Below are 23,395 nucleotides of genomic sequence, written 5' to 3'. Positions count from 1 at the left end.
TTTAATTACTATATTGTCATCCTAATGAACTGTTATCTCACTGTGATTTTAATTTGGATTTCCCTGAAGACTAATGATATCGAGCACCTTTTCATGTGTTTTTGGCTATTTGTGTATCTTCTTTGGAGAAATGCCTATTTAGGATCCTTCCCATTTTTCACTTGGGTTAGTTGTCTTTTTGAGTTTTAATAACTCTTTACATATTCTAGACACAAGTCTCTTATTGAATGTAAGATTTGCAATTATTTCCTCCCTCTCTGTGGTTTCTTTTCACTTTATTTATAGTCTCCTTTGAAAAAAGATGTCTAATTTTGATATTGAGTCTATTGATTTGTGGCTTGTGTTTTTGATGTCAAATCTAAAACATCATTACCTAATTCAAAGTGGTGAAAATTTACACCTATGTTTTCTTGGAAGAGCTTTATAGTTTTAGCTCTTAGGTTTAGGTCTATGATCTATTTTGAGTTAAGCTTTATACATGGTGTGAGATAAGGGTTCAACTTCATTCTTTTACATGTGGACATCCACTTATCCCAGTACTATTTGTTGAAAAGACTATTCTTTCCCCCATTGAATTGTTTTGACACCCTTGCTGAAGATTAAATGATCCTAAAGGTGAAGGTTTATTCTAGGCTCTCAAGTTTATTCTCCCTAAACTGGACTATTTTTTTGATTAACGTTTGTTAGGGTGACAATTGTTAGTAAAGTTACATAGATTTTAGGTATACAATTCTGTATTATATCATCTATAAATCCCATTGTGTGTTCACCACCCAGAGTCAGTTCTCCTTCCATCAGCATATATTTGATCCCCTTTACCCTCATCTACCACCCCGCTAAACTGGACTTTTTGACTGCTTACTGTGTTCTAGACACAATTCATTTACTCTTCATAGTAACTCTGAGAGATGGGCATTATTCTTGCTCCCATTTTACAGATGAAGCAGTGGATAGGGTGATTTGTCCAAGACTGACTCTACAGCTAGCAAGTAAGTGGCACAACCTGGACATAAACTTAGACCCACTGACTTGAGAGTCTGAGCGCTTACACATGCTATAAATAAATGTGAGAAATCAGAACTTAGAATTCCACTGAATAGTTGTTCATTGTGAACAAAACAGTGGGAGGTCAGATTGGCCACAAACTTTGGAAAAGCACAACGGAGTAGGGACTGTACTATCTTGCTTTCTATTGAGTATTAGAAATGGACCTGCCTTTCTTGGCTGACGTAAGAATTTATAAGTTAACGCACTACGTTGGCTTCTTGTGCTCATTGGGCAGCGCAAAGTCGCGTTTGCGGTTACCGCTATGTGGCAGAGGAGGTGATGGCCACGCCCACACCCGTGCCCCAGCCTTTAGGCTCCGCCCAGCTTTTAGGCTCCGCCCCAGCCTGGGGCGTGAGGCTGCACCAATGAGGTAGCTCTCGCGGGAAGTTGAACTGTTACCTTGGCAACGGCGTCGTGGTCGCGAAAGATGGCGGGACGAAGTCCTGGCGTCAGGGTCAGTTCACCCGACTCCTGGATGGCGAATGGGTTACTGGAGGGCCAGAGATCGCCGAACCTCATTTTACTCCGGGTCTGAAAGTCTCGATCTCTTTTACAGAGACAGACCGGTTCAGGGACTCCGCTCCCTCCACGCGTTCAGCAACCTACCACATCTCGACGGGACCTCCTCGCCAAGGAGGAAGAATATAAGTAAGAAATTTGGCGTTTCAGCTTTTCCTTCTTTCTTTCACTTAATGAAGCTGCTTACAAGTACTTTTCCTGGTGCCTGGCTGAATCTTGGGTACCACTCACTGGCCAGCATTCTCTTCCATCATCCCGCTCGCATGCCCTTCTTCATCTTTTCTGTTTAACTTGAGTTCGCCTGCGTCCTAGAGGGTATTTGAAGTGTATGAAAATCTAATTTAACCCAGTAAACATCCTCGTTGGTTAGATGACACTGTCAGAAGTGGTTTGGATAGCAGGAATTGCCTCCAATAGTTCAGTTTCTAGTTTAAGGAATTCCACTTAATTCCCAGTTCCTAGAATTTACGTATGTAAATTTTTTTAGGCTTGGTTTCTAAATTGAAAGCATGTTTCAGGGCGTTTGGAATTACCGTTCTCTTCCATATTTGGTGGAGTTGGGAGAAGGATTTCCTTTCCTTACCCGTTCTCAGTGTAACTACAACTACCTGACAACATGTGCTTTCATTCTTGGACCATTTCTCTCTTCATCCTCCAGTTTTTACACAGATGCCAAAGAGTAATCTTTTAATTTGATCATGAAACTCTCTTGCCTAAAACTTTGCAGTGGTTTCAAAAGCTCTGTCAGATCTGGCTTCCGCCTCTTGTTTGATCTTGTGCTCTCTCCTTTTTGCCCACCACTGTCCAGCCTAACTGGCTTTTTAGTTCCTCAGGCTTTTCCCTTTCTTTCCTTGAGGGCAATCACATATGCTTTTTACCTATAATACTCAGAGTGGCCTTTCTTGGCTATGCTAAGTAGGCTCCTGTTACTAGTTTTTTGTCTTAATTTTTCTTTGCAGTTAGCATAATGTTACAATAAATTCATTTGTTAGATGAGTTCCGCAAGGTCTGAGAGCATGTCTTTTATTTACCATGGTATATACTCTTTACAAAAAATCGTATTTTAGCAGTTCACTTTCTTTTTAAATTTACTAATTTAATTTCAATTTGTAAAAGATTCTGGCAGCTCTTGAAACTGTTAAACAGAGTTACCATATAATTTGTACCGAAAATTAAAGCATATTTAAAGTTAAAACTGAAGTGTGCTCTTTTTAGATAAACGAGACACATGCCAACTTGCCATAGCATGTGGGAATAATCATTCTTTTCTATTTGATGAAATGGTCTATAATTCCAGTTCAAGAGTATACTCAAGCAACAGATCCGTTGTTTATATACAATTCTGAATCAGCTGTATTCAACCCAAAACCGTTATTTTCGTTACCACATACCAGATAGCACCAAATACCTGTATTGATTAGGTTAATTCATTTGTTTATTTAAGGGTATATTTTGCACCTGGCTCTGGCATGTAGTTCGGGATATGGTCCTGCTTAAAGGCAGACCTCTACAGGAGCTGTTCTATTTTAGCAAAAGTTGTTTTGTGGTAAAAGTACCCAGGCATTAATTGTTCTGTTACCTGTACTCTGGTGTGCAAATATGAGGCATTTGAACAGAGTAGTTCCCAGGCTCTGCCTGAAGCTTATTGATCACTTCTCTATGGAGACGAGTAAAATGTCTGGCCTTTGTTTTCTTAAATTGTAGTAAAATTGGTGTATAATATTATATATATTTCAGGTGTACATCATTATAATTCAATATTTGCATACGGTACATAGTGATCACCATTGTAAGTTTTAGCTATAATACTTCCTCCCCACAACCTCCTGCCCCTCTGGTAACACCAGTCTGTTATTTGTATCTATGAGTTGTTTTTGTTTTGTTTGTTCATTTGTTTTGTGCTTTTTTTTTTTTTTTTTTTAGATTTCACATAAAAGTGAAATCATATGGTATTTGTCTTTGGCTGTTCTTATAGGAAAGAACATGAGTTCATGACAGTATTTTGACACACGTTTTGGTGTTAAGCAAAAGGGTGTCTTTTCAGTCAGGTGGACACAGGACTTCCCAGAGTGGACCCAATCAGCTCATGTCAAACAGAAGAAATGATCACTGAAAGGATAGATTAAGGAATATTCTGATCACTGTAGTCAGTAGATTTTTTTGCAAGCTTCATGCATGTATCATAAAACCAGAAAGCTAAAGAGATTATGTGACATCTGTTTTAACTGGTCTTGATAAAAGGTAGGGCAAGCCTCTACTCACCTGCACAACCCCCCTCCCGCCTTTAAATGCCAATTACATTGTATTTATAGATTAATTTGCAGAGAACTGATATCTTTATGCTATTGAATCTTCCCTTCCACAAATATGGTACAGCATTTACACAGGGTTTTTTTTGTGTCCTTTAATAATATTTTATCATATTACTACATAAAAGTCTTACATACATAATTTTTTTTCATGGTACTTTACAGTTTTTGTTGCTGTAATGAATGGCTTTTTTTCTACTACATTTTCTAATTGATTAGATGTGTAGGAACATTATTGAGTTTTGTATGTTGATCCTACATCTATATTTATATAGATATAGATCGTCAGCTCTGCTGAACTTTTATTCTGTAGAGTTACTTGGATTTTTTATAAAGACAGTTATATGCAAATTATGATTGTTTTGTCCTTTAATATTTTTTCATGTATTTTTTTTTCTCAGTCTGGTTAGAACCTCCTGTTCAATGTGGAATAGAAAAAGGGGTGAGCATCTTTATCTTGGTTATGATTTTAAGGAGCCCACTTTTTAATACTTTATCACTGTTTGATGTTTGCTATAGAGTTTTGACAGATTTCTTCTATCAGACTGAAGGACGCTGTTTCCCTTAATTACTATTTTGAATGAACATTAAATCTTATCAAAACTTTTTTCCTCAAATTGATTTAGGTGATGAAATGTTTCTTTCACCCCCTTGTTTAAGGTTTTAACATACTGAACTATAAAGACAGATTTCTTGTTTTCCTTTAAAGACTGCTGGATTTGATTGCTTTATTTTATGTAGGTTTATTGCATCTCTAAACAAAAATGAAATTGGTCTTACACTTTTTTTATGGTCTTTTCCTTTCTGGTTTTGATATCAGTTTTATCTTTGCCACATGAAATAAGCTGAATGGTTTTCCTTTTTTGTTTTATCCCATTCTTGGAAGCTTTTTGTTATCAGGGATCATCTGCTCTTTGATTAAAATTATGTAACAGTCGATGTGGGGTTTTTTTTGCTTATCAGTTTAGTTTCTTTAAAAATTGTTGCTTCCAGAATAAATTTTGGTTATTTGATAGTTTTCTAGAAAAGTGTCCATTTAATCTATGTTTTAAAATATATTAGCCTAAATTTATTCTAATTGTCTCATGTTTTAAATCTTAACTGTGTGTGTAACCTTATACACATCTTTTTAGGGACTTGCCAATATTGTTTATTTTTGTTTTTTTCTTTCTTCTGTTAGTCTTTCTGGGAGGTTTATACTCGTATTTTGTTGGTCTTTTCAGAGAATTAGCTTTTGGTTTTATTGCTAATCTTTATTTTTTTAAAATTTCATTAGTCTTATCTTAATTATTTCTATCTCTTCTAATTGTGGATTTACTTTTTTCTATTAGTTTTATTTTTCTTATTTTTTCTGGGAGTTGGTGTCATAAGTGGTTTGTTACTTCTGAATCACATATCAAAAAAACAACAAAATATCTCATTTTAAAAATGGCTCAACATATTTCCTTCATTTAACTTCAAAAGACTGTAGGTGGTATAGAAATGTGGCCTATGAATAGAATAAAAAAGTTATGTGTTTTTGAATATGTTTATTATAGTGTTAACCTTTAAAAGTCAAAAAGGGACTTGAACTAACAATAGGAATATATTAGTACATTATGTTAACTTCAACTCATTAGAATATTTTATAGCCATTTAAGGCACTAATTATAAAGATATAAACATATTCTTTCTATTTGTTATGGGAAAACAGTACAAAATTGTGTATATGCTGTAGGTGAAAAATAGAAAGGAATATTAAAAATAAAAATGTCACAGCAACACTCCAGACCAAAGCAGGCCTCTCCCCCCGCTGCCCCACTCCTGTCCCCAGTTGGAGTTGATCTCAAGAAGATAAAGAGTGGAATTGAGTTGAACCCACCAGTTTATTCTCCCCCAGACAAGTCATTCCACCTGAAGTGAGGGTCAGAGAGAGGCCAGGAGTTAACACTGTTTGAATTTCTACCACAAAGGAGGAATCCTGGGGAGTTGGAGATAAGTGTTCTAATAGTTATGTTAATTTTAAAATAAATTGTCATGTGTTTGTTTTGGCATTTGTTGATTAACTAAAGTGTAGTTAATGAAATTTAATTACTTTTATTTTTATTAGAATCTTCAGTATATCCCAATTTTTAAATTATTATCTGCTTTTAGGCGGTTAAATGCAGAATTGGAGGCAAAAACAGCTGATCTTGTTCGACAAGCTGAGGAAGTAATAGTAAGTAAATGTACAGTTATTAGTAATTCCATGGAAGTGCTAACATTTTAACTTTTTAATTTGATTTATAACATACATACTAAAAAGTACCCAAAGCATTAAGTTTTCAGCTCAATACATTATCACATATTGAACAGAATATATATATAGGTATGTGTATATACTCATATGCATTTATATGTTTTTGATAAGCACACATTTTCTAAAAGCTACTAAAAACGTGTTTTCCATTTAGATGTCCAATCATCTAATAAGAACATTAATATTTAATATTTCCTACTATTTAAAGATTAATATTTGAGAGTAGCTATATAGAATGAACACTGGTAATTTAGAAAAGAAAGAAAGAAAATGGTCTCTGGACAAAAGTTGAATGAAGGATAACAATCCAGATGGTAATTTGTTTCTTAAACTCTGCAATTGGATATAACTCAAATTTTTAGGGCTAGACCATAGTCAGATTTACAGTCACGAAGAATGTAGTGAGGTTATAACACTGAACAATGTAGCATGATTTGGCCTAATTTGGGTACCAAATTGGTTATTCCTACTTTCAGCATCCCTCCTTTAGCATCAGCATTCCCATTATTAATTGATAGGATATAGTAGTATTCCTTAGAGGAATAAAGTGGCTGTTTTCAAGCTTTTTAAAAAGTTTTTATTCTAATTTAATTATAATTCTTTCTTTTAAACTCCAACCCCACCCCACCTTGGAGTTGATGGGGGCAGGGAAGAATAGGCAATATTTTATTTTAATGCCTTATATAGCTCCACCATTATTTGTTAGCTTAGGAATAAGTAACATAAATATATATGTAATTTCAGGTAATATATTTAGATAATGGTTGCAGATTTGCTAGTTGCATTTGTAATTAAATATTTCACTAAAAAGAAATATTTTTATTACATCTTTTAGCTTTTGCCAGTGTCTGAAAAGCAGGAAAATACTTGAACAAAGAAACCCAATGTTGTAGTAGTATGAAGGATTCGTTATGTATTCTGCCGAAGGAGCCCTCTAATGAGGACTTATTTATTTATTTATTTTTTTCTTTCCAGAAAGAGTAGAGAAGAAAACTGGGAATGGCTGGGGAAGGGATAGGGCATTCCTGTCCCCACAGAAGCTAATGGATAGAACTTTTGCCATATTGAATTGTTTACTCACTTTTGTTTCTTGATATATCTTTGCCAAAAGCTGTTCTTCTTAGTGCTTCCTTTTTAGAATTTTCATGGTTTTCTTAACATTGAAGCTTTGGGTGATTTCCGACAAGTTTTCCTACCCAATAAATGGATTTATGCTTTTATTTCTTGTGAGTCTAATTTCCTTTGCATGTTACACAGATGGAAGACGCTGATGTAGCTGGGGAAGCAGGAGTTGGCTAAGATCATACGAAGGCATTGGTACTCTTACATTTTTTCCCTTACAATTGACTTTCTTAACCCAGAATGGATGAAAGGTTAAACTACGTTGTTGCAGACTGTATTTTCATACCATAGCATTTAGAATGCTGTGCCTTGATTTCATGGAAACTGGACAACTCTGAAATGATTAACGATCATAAAGGCACTTGAATAAATCCTAGTTTTGTAGGGGTTTTTCTATATGACTTATCTTTATTCATTTAACTAGAGAAATCAGCAAGAAGTACAATCGAGGCCTATTTCAGCACAAATTAAATCACATGAAGGGGAAGATGACTACAGCTTAAGGTACGTGACTTACAAGTCTCAAACTTTTTTTTTTAGATGCATAAATGCTTTAAGATTGCTTTACTATTTTTATTTTTTTTTTTTTTACTAAGGTATAATTGTCTCATTTTAAAAGTAAGGAAACTATAGCTTAAGAGTTCAGTAGTTTGCCTAAGGAGGTATGGATAGTATGTGATTTCACTGAGATCCAAACCAGAGTTGATATGATTTCTAAACTTATTTTCACATACTATGCTACCTTTCTTTTAAAATAGCAATCAAGATTAGGTAAAACTAATAAATTTGTAAAAGTAAAATGTATTCAATCTTTTTTTCTTTGAATTTCATGTGAACTTCAGATATGTCAAGAAATTAGAGACTGAGAACATACGTGGGACTAAATTTAGCAGGAAAAAGTATAATAGTAATAGGATTTGTGTGAGTAAAATCTTAGAGACAATGGTGATCACCAAACATTCCAATTCCCTTGCTATGAGCAGAAGACATATTATTCTCTTCCAGGCCTAAACAGACAGGAGTTGGTCTTTCAATCTCTAGTTGACTCTTTCTCTGTCATGATCAGTGAAAATTGAGTTGGTGAAACCTCCCAGCCTGGTCTCTCGGTGACTATGAGGAATGTAAAGAAAAAAAGGACCCTCTCTCCCTCACTACTGCTGCCTTGAGTGTGTTAAGTCACTGAGATTTTGGGGTTAATATCCTAGCCTAACCTAACTAATACAGCATTTGGTATTTAGAGTTGGGTGTTGATTAACAAACTCGAAAATTGTGGCTTTGGCTTAGCAGTTAGGTGGTAGCTAGCAAGGAAACTGATATTGGAGGCTGGAAAGGTAGAGGAATACTTTTATGTACTTGCAATTAATTTAATAAAACTGTCACCTTTGGTAAAGTGGAAGGCAGAACAGACGTCTAATGAACTTGTGCACTAGGGGAAGAGGTCGGTAAACAGTATTAATAGTATGCGCTGTTACTATTAGCTGTAGTTGGCATGGTATTTTAAGAAGGAGACAAGTCTGTGAAAGCATTGGCTGTTTTGCAAGCAGAAACGAAAGGGAATATGGAGATTCTAGGAATTAGAGGCCTTGAATATTGGAAGAGTCACCTGCTTCTAATTTTGATGAGGTCCAATTTATTTTTTTTTCTTTTGTGACCTGTGCTTTTGGAGTCATATCTAAGAATCTATTGCTAAATCCAAGATCACTAAGATGTATTCCTGTTTTCTTGTAAGAGATTGATGTTCTTACATTTAGGTCTTTGACTCATTTTGAATTAATTTTTATATGTGGTATGAGATGAGGGTCAACCCTCATTCTTTGCCATGTGGATATCCAGCTGTCTCAGCACCATTTGCTGAAAAGACTATTCTTTTCCCATTGAATGATCTTGGTACCCTTGTCAAAAATCACCAAAGATACATGATTTCAGTTTTGGACATTGATTCTATCCCATTCATCCATGTATCTGTTCTTATGCCAGTACTACATTGTTTTGATTACTCTGGCTTTATAGAGTTAGTTGCTTGTGGACCTCAAAAATTGAGATAAAATTGAGAAAAATCTTTGAGGAACAAAAGCCTGTTAAACCTCAACCTTGAGGCAAAGATGAGACTAAAGGTGCGGTCTTCACAACTGTTGATAACGTTTTCCAATGGATGAAGGCTCTTCAGGACGAGGATCATCATATTTCAATGGCACCATAGTCCCAATTGAATGAAAACGCTCAGGGCAAAGATGTAACTATAGGTATAGTCTCCACATAGAAGCCTGATAACCTCAAAGCAACCCATTTTTAAACTGGGGTGGAGGTAAAGGAGACAGAAGAGAGGGAGGGGGAGAAAGGTGTTCAGGGTAAAGGAATACAGTCTTGGAAAGAATTGTGGCTGTTCTCCTGGGACATGGAACTGACTGGAATCAAGGAAGAAACGGACTAGTTTTTGAGAGTGCTGTACCAGCACAGAAACTTTAAGAGTGAATGGATCTAAACTGCTATTGTTTAAATCTTAAAATAGCTATGGATCCTCCCAGTCGGCTAAGATGAAGAAGCAGGCTGTGAGAGTTGCACAGCCCTCATTGGGTATAATATTTAAACACCTTAGAGGACTTAGAAACAAAAAATAAATGTACGTAAGCGGCAGTATATTGGGCTCATAGTTGAAATATTGGAACATTATTCAGGTACTCAAAAGTAATTATTGCATACTATCCAGCAATTTCTCTCTAGCTATTTAACCAAGAGAAATGAAGAAAGATGGCCAAGCAAAAACTTGTATACAAATGTTTATGGCAGTTTTTATGCCAAAACCAAGTGGTGAATGGATAAAAATATCACGGTGTATCCATGAAATGGGATACTACTTGACAGTAAACTCACAGCAGTGAGTTACTGATAATGCAACAAAATGGGTGCTAAGTGGAAGAAGCCAGACTAAAAATGTATATTTTTATTATTTTTTTTCAATATTAAACACAAAAATGTATTTACATATTATCAAATACAACCTCTTAAAGAACTAGAAAAAGCTGTGGAAGAAAATAATATCTTAAAATTACAGAGACTAAAGAATCTCACATATGACATGAAAATATTTTCAAATTTTATGTATGATTCCATTTATTTGACATTCTGGAACAGGTAAAGCTATAGGGACAGAAATCAGGTAAGTGGTTGTGTGGGGCTAAGGGAAGGGGATTAACTACAAGGGGGCACAAGGGAACTTTTTGGGATGATGGAAATATTCTCTATCTTGGTGTTTTTAGTGGTTACATGACCACATAAGTTTGTTCAAATTTATGCAACTAAGATGTATACCTAAAAAGGATGTCTTTTACTATGTGTGAATTAAAGTTCAGTAAACCTGAAAAAGTCGTTTTTGAATACCATTAGTGCCAGGTATAGCTACTAGTGGAACAATGGTAAGTAAACAGATCAGGACCTGTTCCCAAGGAGTTGATGTCCAGTGTGTTGCTTTTTAATTTTATTTTGAAAAGTTTGCATAAAAAATATTTTTTACATCATTTGATAGACACATATCTATGTGTACATGTAACATGAAACTGTTTGTCCTCATTATATGTAATGCTCTGATATTTTATGTAAAATGTTTGCTATCAAAGTTCCAAACTTTGGATTACAAATAAGATTAGGCATGGCTTTAAAAGATTAAAATGATGGTAACAACACCTGATCTCTAGTTTCTGTTGAAGCAAGCGAGAGACTGATTTCACAAGCATAAAAATAAATCTGTTGATTTTCTTTTACTAAATTTTCCTTAAGTGCAAATTGGTGATGAGACTTCTGTTTACCTACTAGCTCAGGTGGCTTTTTTTTTTTTTTTTAAATGATTCTGTTTGAACAGATGGCTTTTACCACATGAAACATGGCACTTGACTATTAGTGGGGAATTGCTGAAGATGGGCAATAATTAATTCTGTAAAGAGACAATCGACAATCCATTTCAGCTTGGAACAATGATATTTATCTAAATTATTATAATCAGGAAGTATGTAATAGCTCTTCACCATCCAGGGTTACTCTGCCAAACAATATGATAGAAAAACCAGAATTTAGTTTCCTAAAAGTCTAGTGTACATATACTTTAGTCTGCTGGAGCAAGATTTACCACACAAATCATTTGTGGGTTTTTTTGTTTTTTTTTGAAAATTGAAAATTGCTTTACTGCGTTATTTCTTTAAGCTGATGGTAATTTTTTTAAACATTTTTAAAATTAGTTTCAGGTGCACAAAACAATGTAATAGTTAGACATTTATCATTTATATCCCTCACACAGTGACAATCCTCCTCCTGCCATCCATTACCCCTCTGACATTGCACACAGCCATTACATTTCCACTGTCTCTATTCCTAATGCTGTACTCTGCTTCTTGTAACTATATATACATATGTGTATATAAAATTGTAGTTGACGTTCATTATTGTTCAGCTTCAACTTCAGGTGTACAGTGCAGTGATCAGGCATCTACATCATCCCTGAGGTGGTCTCCCTAATGAGACAAGTGTCCATCAGAGACCCTACAAAATCTTTACGACATTATTGATTATATTCCCCAAATTGACTTTCATATCCCCGTGGCAATCTCCACACAAATCATTTCAATCATATTACACACCAACCTTTCCTGGAGATGTTTAACAAAAATTATTAGAATACGTGTACTTTGTGTTTTAGTTCATTTTTCTTGGAAATATAATAACAAAGTAATAGCATTCTGCTAAAACTGATGGAGACAGATAACCATTAAATGTCGTTTGGCTGATATGTATGTGTATGTGGCAGGGAGGGGAGTGGGAGATGTGAAAATGTAAGAAAATGGCAAATACTAATTTAAAATGAGGGTGATTAAAGAGGACACTTAAAATTGGTATAAAATTTGGAAATATTTTCATGTTATATGTGAGAATGGTTCTTTAGTCTATGTAATTTTAAGATATTTTGAATGCCATTTTTTTCTTCCAGAGCTATTTCTAGTTCTTTAAGAGGTTGTATTTAATAATACCTATCTAAGTATATCTTTGCGTTTAATATTGAATAAACCTACATATAACTAATTCAGTAGGTGGTATCTGATGGAAAGTAATTTTGTTTTTATGTCCTCTGCTGTGGTTAGGGGATCTTAGAGGATATGATGGAGTTTCTTTCTTTTTTAAAATTTTATAACAATAGATACTAATGTAGTAGGTTTTCTGAAATATTAAGACGTGTTAGAGATGATCTAGAAAATTGATCAGAGGTAGGCAGACTTTTCCTGTGAAGAGTCAGACAATAAATAGTTTTGGATTTGTGGGCCATACATTTGTCACAACTATTCAACTTTGCGGTTGTAGTATGAAAACGGCTATAGACAGGATGTGGGTGGATGCGGCCTGTGGGCCGTAGTTGGCAGACCTCCACAGATACTCTTTGTTTTAACTACTAATATATTTCGAAAATTTTGTGCATAAAAGCGAGTTGTATTTTATGTGTATTTATTTATACATCTAAAAATATGTAATAAATATTAACACCAATTTAAGAACTTATATGCCAGGTACTATGGCAAGTACAATGCATAGAACAGTGAATGGTGATTTCTGTCATCATGGAGTTCACAATGTAATGGAGAACAGACACTGACCAAGTATTTAAATGCATTAGACAAAGGATAACACTGAGTGAGCTCACAATATAAAGCCCTGTGGTGAATCATTTTGTAAAATAGATAATCCCTGTGTATAGTCAGTGATTTTCCATTCATTAAGATTTGTGCTACATTTTCCTAATAAAATAGTATCATTGTAGTGTATTTTATCAAAGGTGAATTATTTAACCAAAGCATTTTATTTGTAACACTCATTTAAAATAAATGTGCATGTGCCTAAATAGAATTATACCAGTCTACTTGATGTATATTTTTCCTTTCAAATATAATTATTATTGAATTTTATTGTGTCTCAGCTTAGTTATTAATCATCTGTTATTAATGTGTAATGTTTATTTTTGATCTGTAGAGGTCTATTATTGTCTGAAGGGACAGTTCATCTACATTCAGAAACTAAGGTATGAAATTAAACTTTTTGTGAAAGTAATTACATTCTGTAGAATTTAGGTTATATTTTAGACTTTTATTAGACAAGACAGAAGGGTTATGACTCTAGAAATAGAATATAAGTCTTGATACTAAGAAGAGATGCCTTCATGAAATGTTGCTCATAAAATAAATTGAATCCTTTTTTGTCTCAATTTCACTGAACAGTTTGGAGATTCATTGGAAAAAAATTCTAAGTGAAATGAGTCTGTAACCTAAGGATTTTTAGTTTTCTCTCTGAAGCCCAAATTTCCTAGATAGAAGACCTGAGAAAGTGTGTGATTTAAAAGGTTTATTCATTCATTGAAGTATTTACAGTGTAGAGATCACTATCGCAGGTGCTGGGCTTACTGGGATCTCCAGTTCCCCACCTCTGGGCATTTAGGCTTATGTAACAGTGTACCTGAAGGACTGTCTGGGGAATAATCAGTAAGAACTAAATTCTGTGAGTCAGAACATCCAGTTTAACATTCCACCAGGTAGCTGAATATCCTGGAATCTTTGGGACTCATTTTCCTTATCTGTGAATCTCTTGGTCCGAGCGATATCTAGGTGTTTTCCAGCTGTACAGTTGTGGGATTGTTTAAAATACATTTTGATTAATTTCATGAAAATAGCAATTCTTTTATGTAGCAAACTAGCAAGTCTGTGTATTACAAAATTGCTTTCGTTGGCAAATGGTTAGAATCTAATTAATCAGTAGTTTAAATTCTTTTCATGTAAACCAAAGACCAAAAACGTGGATCCAGTCAACAAGGTTCAAAACAAACTACACTCTGCAAGTCAAGCAAGGAAAACAAATTCAAGGTACAGAGCAGTTTTAAAAGTATACTTTCTTTTTAAAATTTTATAATTCACAGTATCATCATTCTTAATTATTAAGCTCCTTCTGTTTCACCAGATCTTTTTATACCCATAATATACAAAATTACATTATGTGTATTTATCCACATTCAATAATTTAAAACATTTTTCTACTCAGAAATGTTCTTGCAGCTGTTAATTTTGTATTGTTGTCTTAAGCAAAATCACATTTCAGATTTTTAAAGTGTTATTTTTAGTGAAACATTTTCTTAGAACTAGAGCTAGAATTAGAACTCTGCCTAGTTTTCTCAGACTTAGTCATATACTTTTTGAGCATTTAACAGGCACTATACCATATTGTATATATTGAGATACAGAATGATTTGGCATGCTCTAAGACTATAGTATAATTATAATTTACATTCTGTTGTTTTTGATGAGAAATAATCCAAAACTGTTCTTAGTATTTTAAGCATAAAATGGGACCCTAGAGACTCTTTGGGTTGGAGACCTTCTAAAAAAGTAGGGTCACACCTGCAGTGGGTTCTTATTCACAGTAAGTTATTAAATTTATGTCTATTACTTACCCAAACTGATGCTTGCATTATAATTCTGGAAAAATCTTTGTTAATTCTTGTGTCTTTTAGTTGGCTAACTTTTTGTTTTTTTCAATAAAAGAGAAAAAAATAAAAGTGCCAGGATAGGAGGAGAAAATCTAAAATTGATTGAAGAAAAGAGAACATGTACTACATACATAAATACATACATACAAAACTGGAAAGGGTTATATTATTTTTAGACTTCAAGTTTACTTTTTAAAGAAGAGGTTTTTCTAAATAGAATTCAGAAAGAACCCTTTGCTTATGTGTTAAAAGTAAGTTAGACTTAAAATAAGTAAAAAGGAATTTTTGAAACCATAAACTTGATGGGTTAGGCCTGGCACCTTCTGCAGTGCCTTTAGAAGTGACTTTTATTTCATACTCTTCCCTTTATAAAAAAGATACCAAATCCAACATTTTGGTCAACTTTGATCCTGATTAGAATGTATTTCTTTAGGTAAAAAAGTTTGAGTTTGAGCTAATAACTGTTCACACTGTAATTCTTTCCCAAGAGTTATTATTCTTCAGTATTTGCAGAATTATGACTAGAGTGCTATCAATTTGTACAGTTCTTCTCCAGCATGTAAAATTAAAAGCCACAGACTAGTTTTGACCTAGGAGGCCAAGTTTTGTGCTCTTAGTTTTGATGCTCACTTGTTTGGAGGCAATATCTAAATGAACTGTCTTCATAAAGGCTTCTCTAGCTCTGTGGTTATGTGATTCATAAAGGTTGAAAGTCTAAGTGTCTTATAGCCCTTGAAAGTATCAATTATAGATTTGATCATAAATTTAAATTTTATAATTTTGATCTTCTTTGTTATTTGGATAAAAATTGTATCTAGGAGTCATACCTTCTTTTTATATTATATATGTATATATAATATATAATATACATTTACATATGTATTTTTCTTTTTTAGTATAAAATTGAAATACTCTGTGCAAACTGCCAGTGATGTTGCCACTCTGGATGATTTCTCAGACTTTTCTCTTGCAAAAACAGTTAGCAAAATTGAAGGGCAACTGGAAGAAGAAGGCTCACCTGATTATATAGATGATGATATTTTTTGTGGTGTTAATAAAGACATTGGCACAGGTAGGTTTTATTATCTTTATATCAAAATTACTTAGAAAAAGATATTTAACTATTTTTTGCATTTAAAAATGTATTGTGATATCTTGCATTTGTTTCACAATCATCTAGTGGGACGTGGTGGGAGGAATGAGTGGAATTATAGATAAAATAAAATTGGTTATGAGTCAAAAATTGTTGAAAATGGATGATGTGTAAGTAGGATTTCATTGAACTTGTCTCTATTTTTGTGTATATTTGATATTTTCCATTATAAAAAATAAAAATAAGACTATGTGGTGTTTCATTGCCCACTTTTCAACTAAGGTTAAAATACCCCAAAACTAATTATTAAAATATTAAAATGTAAAAAAGTTTCTTTGAAGTTTTTACATTTATGTTACTGTTACTGTAGTCTATTTATTGCATCTTAACACATGCAAAAGGACAAATGAATTAACAATCTAGCATTAGGTAAAATGATCAAATGAGTTTTCTAACGAATATAATTTTCTTATAAACTCATTTTCTTTATACTACTAGAAAAATAATACTAAGTTTAATCTAAAAACATATTAGTTACCAGTAATGTCTCTAAAATTGTTAAACTTATGAGGTGTCACCTATGCTATATTGTAAACAAAAAATAAGACAATTGAGTGTATATGAACCGTGTTTCCCCGAAAATTAAATAAGACCGGGTCTTATGTTAATGTTTGCTCCAAAAGACACATTAGAGCTGATGGTCCGGCCAGGTCTTATTTTCGGGGAAACATGGTAGTTAATGCTGAACTATAATTGTGAGTTCAGGCAAGCTACTTAGACCCTTGATAATAGCAATTTATTAGTTTGAAAATTTAGCAGTTTATATTAGATGATCATAAAGTTTATCTTTAAATTTCTCTGCTTCTGTGAAAATCATAACAGTTATATGTATAATGATTATTGTGCTGCATGCTAGTTAGTCATAAATGAGGAGCAATTTAATTTATGCGTTTATTCCATTTACTGACCTCTCCAGGCTTTCTGGGCTAGTTGTTGGGAGGGAAATTAAATGAAGCAGGAAGTTGCCTTTACATCTTTGTTAGTAAGATGCCTTCAAGGACGGACACACTGGTTAGATGTTGGCTGTTCCTCAGTGCACAGTACCTAGGATCCTGCTCCCCCTCCCAGATCCAGGAACCAGCACAGACTACCTTGAATTGCTACTTTTTCTAATTGCTAAATCACCTCTCTGCCACTTTGCCAACCTATCTTCCCTTTTGAGAATTTTTGGCCTAGGTTTCTCCCCTTTTATTCTTTTACTCCAGATGATTGCCTAGGGTTAGATGGTGGGGGCGGAGATCAAAAAGTAGTTTAGCAGCGCGGATTGCTCTGTAAGACTAAAGTTGGAGTGGGATGGGGAGGGTTGGTTAATGCTATGGACCTCCAGAGATAAGAGCATTCCGTTCCTTTACGATACTACTAAGGTTCGAGTTGGGGAGAGAAAGAGATGGGAAAAGTCATGTTCTCCCATTCTTCCTCCTTTTCTGCTAGAGACCAACTACTGCAAACTGTACACTCTTGAATTTATCATTTAACTTCTACCCCCTGCTAACCAGAAGTTACAGGGGAGGCTAACAGAAGAGTTGAGGCTAGAGAGATCTAGGTGGATTAGAGTCAACCATAGCTCCTCAGCTCCATGGTTACACTGGAGACACATCGTTAAGAAATGCTTTGGGACAGGAAGTGTGTGTGGAAATGTTTTGTGCTGTGCGGGATTTATCCTAATGATGTCTCAGAGACAATTCAGGATGTTTACTCAAGCTCCATGATGGCAAAGCTTGTCTTATAATATCCCTACTATGCTTGGAACATAGTAGGGACTTAATATAGTATATTTTTAGAATAAATGATTGAATGAATTACGAATGAGTTCTAAGTTCACTTTCACTTTATTTACTTTTATAGGCCTATAAACCTCAAAGATTTACTGCTGATGTTATTGAATAAAGAATTTTTGCTAGCAATGAAATACTATGAGGGTTTGTGGGAGAAAGCTTTGGCAGTAAAGTATTAGTGTTATTTCTTTGTTTCTAAGACACATTCAGTACACTTTAACTTCTGTGAAATTGGGATGTATCTTACAGTCAAAGGGATTGTATAATCACAATGGCTGGATTTGAAGTAGAGTTTTGCTAGATTGGGTTTGTGTTTGTTTCTGCCAAACACTTGGGAACATTACTGACTTGAGATCACTTTAAATTCTGTTTGAGGTGTATTGGACCACCTTGGTAAGTCTGCATACTTATTTGGATTTCAATCTGCATACTTATTTCAATATTGGTTTGTGGTTCAGATTCTCAGGAGTGGTTTTTGGGTTCCCCCCCATTTTTACTTGGTTCCATTGTTGAGATGTGAGCAGTTCATTTCTGTTGGGTGGATTTGTTTTTCATTTACCTTTTTACATTAGGGGTATTTAGGTTCTTTAGTGTTCCCAAACAGGGATCTCTTGTTAGGCTCCCCATCTTGAGCATTCTTCCCCTCATAATATAATGGTCTGTCTTACAGTTGATGACATCTTAGATTCAGTGAAAGGCAATAAATATAATTATTTAAATCCGCAGAAGCACAGATCAGATTTCTGAAGGCCAAACTCCGTGTCATGCAGGAGGAATTGGATAATGTTGTATGTGAATGCAATAAAAAGGTAAGTTTTTAAAACGGCTCAACATAAATGCTCTAACATTCAAATTTTAGGAGTAATTTCAATTATATTTTTAAAATAGCTTCATTGAAATATAATTCTCATTTAAAAGTTGAATTCAAAAATTATATGTAAAAACTGTATTTTATTCTGTTCTGAGATGAATTTGCAGAGCTAAATAATTTAAACTACTTGTTAGCAATTAGGATTCTCTATATTTAACTTAAAGTGTAAGCTATTAAACACAAAACATCTGACTTCCATTTTTGAGGATGAAAATAAAATGTCACATGAATTTCCTTTTTGTTTTCCTGCTTTAAGTTTTGATACCAAATCTTGTGTGTTTTTTCACATAATCTATAATTTCATAACTATAGGAGGGTGAAATTCAGGATTTAAAGTCTCAAATAAAAAATTTTGGAGAAGACTGTGTGAGACAGCAGCGAACAATTAATTTGCAACAGTCTCAAACAGAAAAATATAAAACTCTTTTCGAAGAAGCAAACAAAAAATGTGATGGACTGCAGCAACAGCTGTCTTCAGCAGAAAGGGTAATTATTTTGCTATTTTTCCTAACCTAATGCCTGAGATGCAGTAAAACATTGAAGTCACACATTTGTATAGACACCACTTTTGGTTAGTTATTTTGTTAGTATCAACTAAAAACTCTTCCCCCACATATGGGAGAATATTTTTTTAACAGCTTTATTGAGATACAATTCATATACAGTACATCTCACCCTTTTAAAATGTACAATTCAGTGGCTTTTAATATATTCGGAGTTGTGCAGCTATCACCACTATCAGTTTTGGAACATTTTCATCACCCCTGCAAAAGACACCCCATACCCTTTAGCCACAGTACCCTAACCCTCTTCCCCCAAACCCCTCTAGCCCTAGTCAACTTCTAATCTCTTTCTGTCTTGATAGATTTGCCTATTTCATTTACATTTCATATATTTGTCTATGTTAGGTTAGTGCAAAAGTAATTGCGGTTTTTGCAGTTTTTAACCTTTTAAACCACAATTACTTTTGCACCAACCTAATAGAATCATACAAAGTGTGGTATTTTGTGACTGACCTTTAGCTTAATACAATGTTTTCAAAGTTTATCCACACTGTGTAGCATTTATCAGTACTTCAGTCCTTTCCATCGAGTATATAGCTATAACAAATTTTACCTGTTTATCAGTTGATGGACATTTGGGTTGTTTCTACTTTTTGGCTATTTTGAATAATGCTGCTGTGAACATTGATGTACAAGTTTTTGTGTGGATGTGTTTTCATTTCTCTTGGGTATGGACCTAGGAGTGAAATTGATGGATCACATGCTAACCCTACATTTAACCTTTTGAGAACCTGCTGACTGGTTTCCAAACCAGCTGCACCATTTTTACATTTCCACCAGCAGTGTGTAAGAGTTCCAGTTTCTCCACATCCTAACCAACACGTTAGATTACCTGTTTTCATTATAGCCATCCTACTGATGTAAAGTGGTTATCTCATTGTGGTTTTGATTTGCATTTCCCTGATAACTACTGATGTTGGGGATCTTTTCATCTGCTTATTGACCATTTGTATATCTTCTTTGTTCAGATCCTTTGCCCATTTTTTAAATTGGAATTTTTAAATCGTTGAGTAGTAAGTGTTCTTTATATATTCTAGATAAAAGTCCCTTATCAGATATATGATTTGCAAATATTCTCCCACTCATTGGGTTGTCTTTTCAATTTCCTTATGATGTTCTTTGAAGCATAACAGTTTTTTATTTTGAAGTCCAATTTATCTAGTTTTTCTTTGGTTGTTTGTGCTTTTGGTGTCATATCTAATACTCTAAAAGCCTGTGCTGTCCTATATGGTAGCCACTCACTATATGTGACTAGTCCAAATTGTGATGTTCTATAAGTATAAAAAAATCAGATTTGAAGACTAAATACAAAAGAGAATAAAGAGTGTAAAATCTCATTTAATATTTTTATATTGGTTACATGATGAAATAATATTTTTGATATATGGGGATAAGTGAAATATAGTATTAAAATTAATTATACTTGTTTCTCCTTAAAGTGGCTACTAGAAAATTTATACACATGTAGTTGTGTACTCTCACAATATTTTAATTATATAGATCTACCCCTTCCCCTGTGTTATTTCCTTCTTCCTCAGCTTAGGTTCCATGATACACAATTATCCATTGTCTGTTTTCTTAATTTGCCTGTCAATGTAGTGTATGGGCAAAACCCAACCCTGGTTAGCCTAATTTTCCCCCTACTGCAGGTCTGCTCATGACCAGTGAATTATGGCTGGACAAAAATGCACTGCCAAGTGGATTGGTACTACTTTAAAATTATTTACAAATATCAAGTGTAATGCCATTTTCCTCTTCCACTTTGAGAGGTCAGTTCCCTCTCCTACTTTCAGAGGTGATTTTTTTAAACAGGTGATCTTTTCACCTCAATTTTCCAATACCTCTTCCAACCTTCCCATCCTTAGTTCATGACTTTGCCCCCTATTTTACTCAGAAAACAGAATCAAGAGATAACTCTTCCTCATCCTATCACTAAATCTATCGACTTTTCTGCCTCTATGCTCATCTACTGTGCTTTCCCCCTCGTTACTACCTCTTCTGTCTAAAGCTGATCACCGTACACTGGATCCCGTGCCCTCTCTTCTACTTAGGGACTTTGTTCCTGTACTTAACCCTTTCTTCTTCTTCGTCTTGCAAAAATCAGATTTACTCTATTTATTGGATTATTCACATTAGCATACAAACATGCCATAGAACCTCTAATGTATATATTTTAAAAACCTGTAGCTTTCATTGTTCCTCTTTACAGTGAAGCATCTTAAAATAGCTGTCTATATTCAGTGTCTCTATTCCTCATTTGCCGTTCTCTCCTGCAACTATTCCAGTTAGGCTTCCACCTCTACTCTGCCTCTGAAACCATTCTTAACAAGGTCACCAGTAATCCACATTGTCAGTTCTAGTCAGGTGTTGTTCCTCATGGTAATTTGTATCTCAGTAATATTTGACATAGTTGATTACTCCCTCATTGAAACAATATTCATTTAGCTTCTCTAGCACCACAGTCATGATTTTCTTCCTAATTTTCCTTACTTTTACATTTTGGAGTACCCAAGGCTCACTCCTTGGATCTCTTCTCTGTCTACACCCAACTCTGAGATGCTCTCCATTCATTCCCATGGCTTTATATACCATCCATATATTGATCAACCTCACGTTTCTATTTCTTGCTCTGAGCTCTTCTTTGAGCTCCAGACTCTTACATCTTGCTGCCCACTTGATATCTCTACTTGGTATGTTAAAATTCATGTCCTAAACGGAGCTCTTCCTTACCTGTCCTCTGTAAACCTGCTTCTCTTTTTCTCTCTCTCAGTAAAAAACATTGAGTTGTTCATGCCAAAATCTAAGAGTCATCTTGATCCTTCTTTCTCCACACCTAAATCCAATCCATCAGCATGTCCTGCCAATTCTGTTTTCAAAATACAGAGTTAACTTGAACCACTTCTCAGAAACACATTACCCCGCCCCTAGCCCAAGTTCTCTCTCGTATCACTCCAATGACCTCCTAGGTTGGTATTCCTACACGCAGTAGCAATACCACAAGAGCTAGATGAAGCCTTAGAAAAAACTCTCTCTCTCCTTAAACCTTCCAAAGGCTTCCTATGTCATTCAGTATAAAATCCAAACTACCAGGTCCACCTAAGCTCCCCCTGCCTGTTTCTCCTACCTTAAGACTTAGCACTGTGCCTCTATCACTCAGCAGAAGCCACATCGGACCACCTAAGTGATCTTTGAATATACTACCGTGTTTCCCCGAAAATAAAACCTAGCTAGACAATAAGCTCTAATGTGTTTTTTGGAGCAAAAATTAATATAAGACAGTGTATTATATTGTATTGTATTGTATTATATTATATTATATTATATTATATTATATTAAAGACCCAGTCTTATATTATAGTAAAATAAGACCGGGTCTTACATTAATTGTTGCTCCAAAAGATGCATTAGAGCTTATTGTCTGACTAGGTCTTATTCCTCTATAATGCAAGCTTTATAAGACGAAGAATTTTGGTTAATTGTGTGCCCATCATGAATTATACCTGGCACATAGTAAGTGCTTGATAAATGTGTTGAATAAATAAAAACTATTAGGTACAGATATTATTTCTCCCAATTTCAGATGTGGAAACTGAGTCTATCACAGCTGGCAGGCTGTCAGACTTCAAGTTTATTGCTTTTTTGTTCCTTAGCCAATTGTTTCTAGACTCTTATCTGATTATTTGTCCTCCTCTGATTATCCCTCATCTGAATTACTATGATTTGTGTTGCTCTTAAAACATGGCTACTGAGACATACCTTTTTCTCTTCTTGTCCTCTTATAAATGCTTTAAAAATAATGAGAGAATGACAAATTATTTCTTCTTGGATCTTATAGTATTTGATTTGAGTTTTAAAGTTAGACTTGATGTCTTTTTAAGTATCCAGCTTTTCTTTTAAACTAATGGAAAATTCAGGGCTTAAGATTTTTAATAAATTTTTTTCTCTAGCAATATGAAAACTTAATTTTTGTAACAATAGATGTACTTTATTGAGCATTTTTCAGGATGCAAGCTGTCATAACAATATTGGTATCCTGTCTGTACTTTTTAAAAAGTACTTGAGTGTTACTGAAAATAGAAATGTTTTCAAGTTTTTTATAAGGTTTTTCCCTTTCTTTAGTGGATTTACTTATACAGGAAATCTTTATTTCCTAATTTACTATTATTCTATCCTTTTTCTTGTTCACTCTCCCAAGAGAGGGGGCAGGCAGTGTTGCTTCGGGAGTAGGGGGACATCATGTGGTGAAGG

At 34.4% G+C, this 23,395-nt stretch overlaps 1 protein-coding gene across 1 annotated transcript in view; it reads left to right on the top strand.

The window, feature by feature from the left end:
* Positions 1-1,461: 1,461 nt before the first annotated feature.
* Positions 1,462-23,395, top strand: part of TEX9 (testis expressed 9) — a 28,464-nt gene continuing 6,530 nt past the window's right edge. Inside the window, exons 1-9 of the mRNA XM_033107024.1 lie at positions 1,462-1,501; positions 1,604-1,695; positions 6,009-6,072; positions 7,700-7,779; positions 13,282-13,330; positions 14,089-14,165; positions 15,682-15,857; positions 18,440-18,522; positions 18,897-19,070. Coding sequence (XP_032962915.1) covers positions 1,475-1,501; positions 1,604-1,695; positions 6,009-6,072; positions 7,700-7,779; positions 13,282-13,330; positions 14,089-14,165; positions 15,682-15,857; positions 18,440-18,522; positions 18,897-19,070 — 822 coding nt within the window. The 5' untranslated portion in view covers positions 1,462-1,474. The remainder of the gene's footprint in view (positions 1,502-1,603; positions 1,696-6,008; positions 6,073-7,699; positions 7,780-13,281; positions 13,331-14,088; positions 14,166-15,681; positions 15,858-18,439; positions 18,523-18,896; positions 19,071-23,395) is intronic.

Source organism: Rhinolophus ferrumequinum, chromosome 6 (genome assembly GCF_004115265.2).
Source record: "Rhinolophus ferrumequinum isolate MPI-CBG mRhiFer1 chromosome 6, mRhiFer1_v1.p, whole genome shotgun sequence".
In the NCBI taxonomy this organism is placed as follows: Eukaryota; Metazoa; Chordata; class Mammalia; order Chiroptera; family Rhinolophidae; genus Rhinolophus; species Rhinolophus ferrumequinum.
The sequence above is the reverse complement of the archived record's forward strand: the minus strand, read 5'-3'. Positions and strand labels throughout refer to the sequence as shown.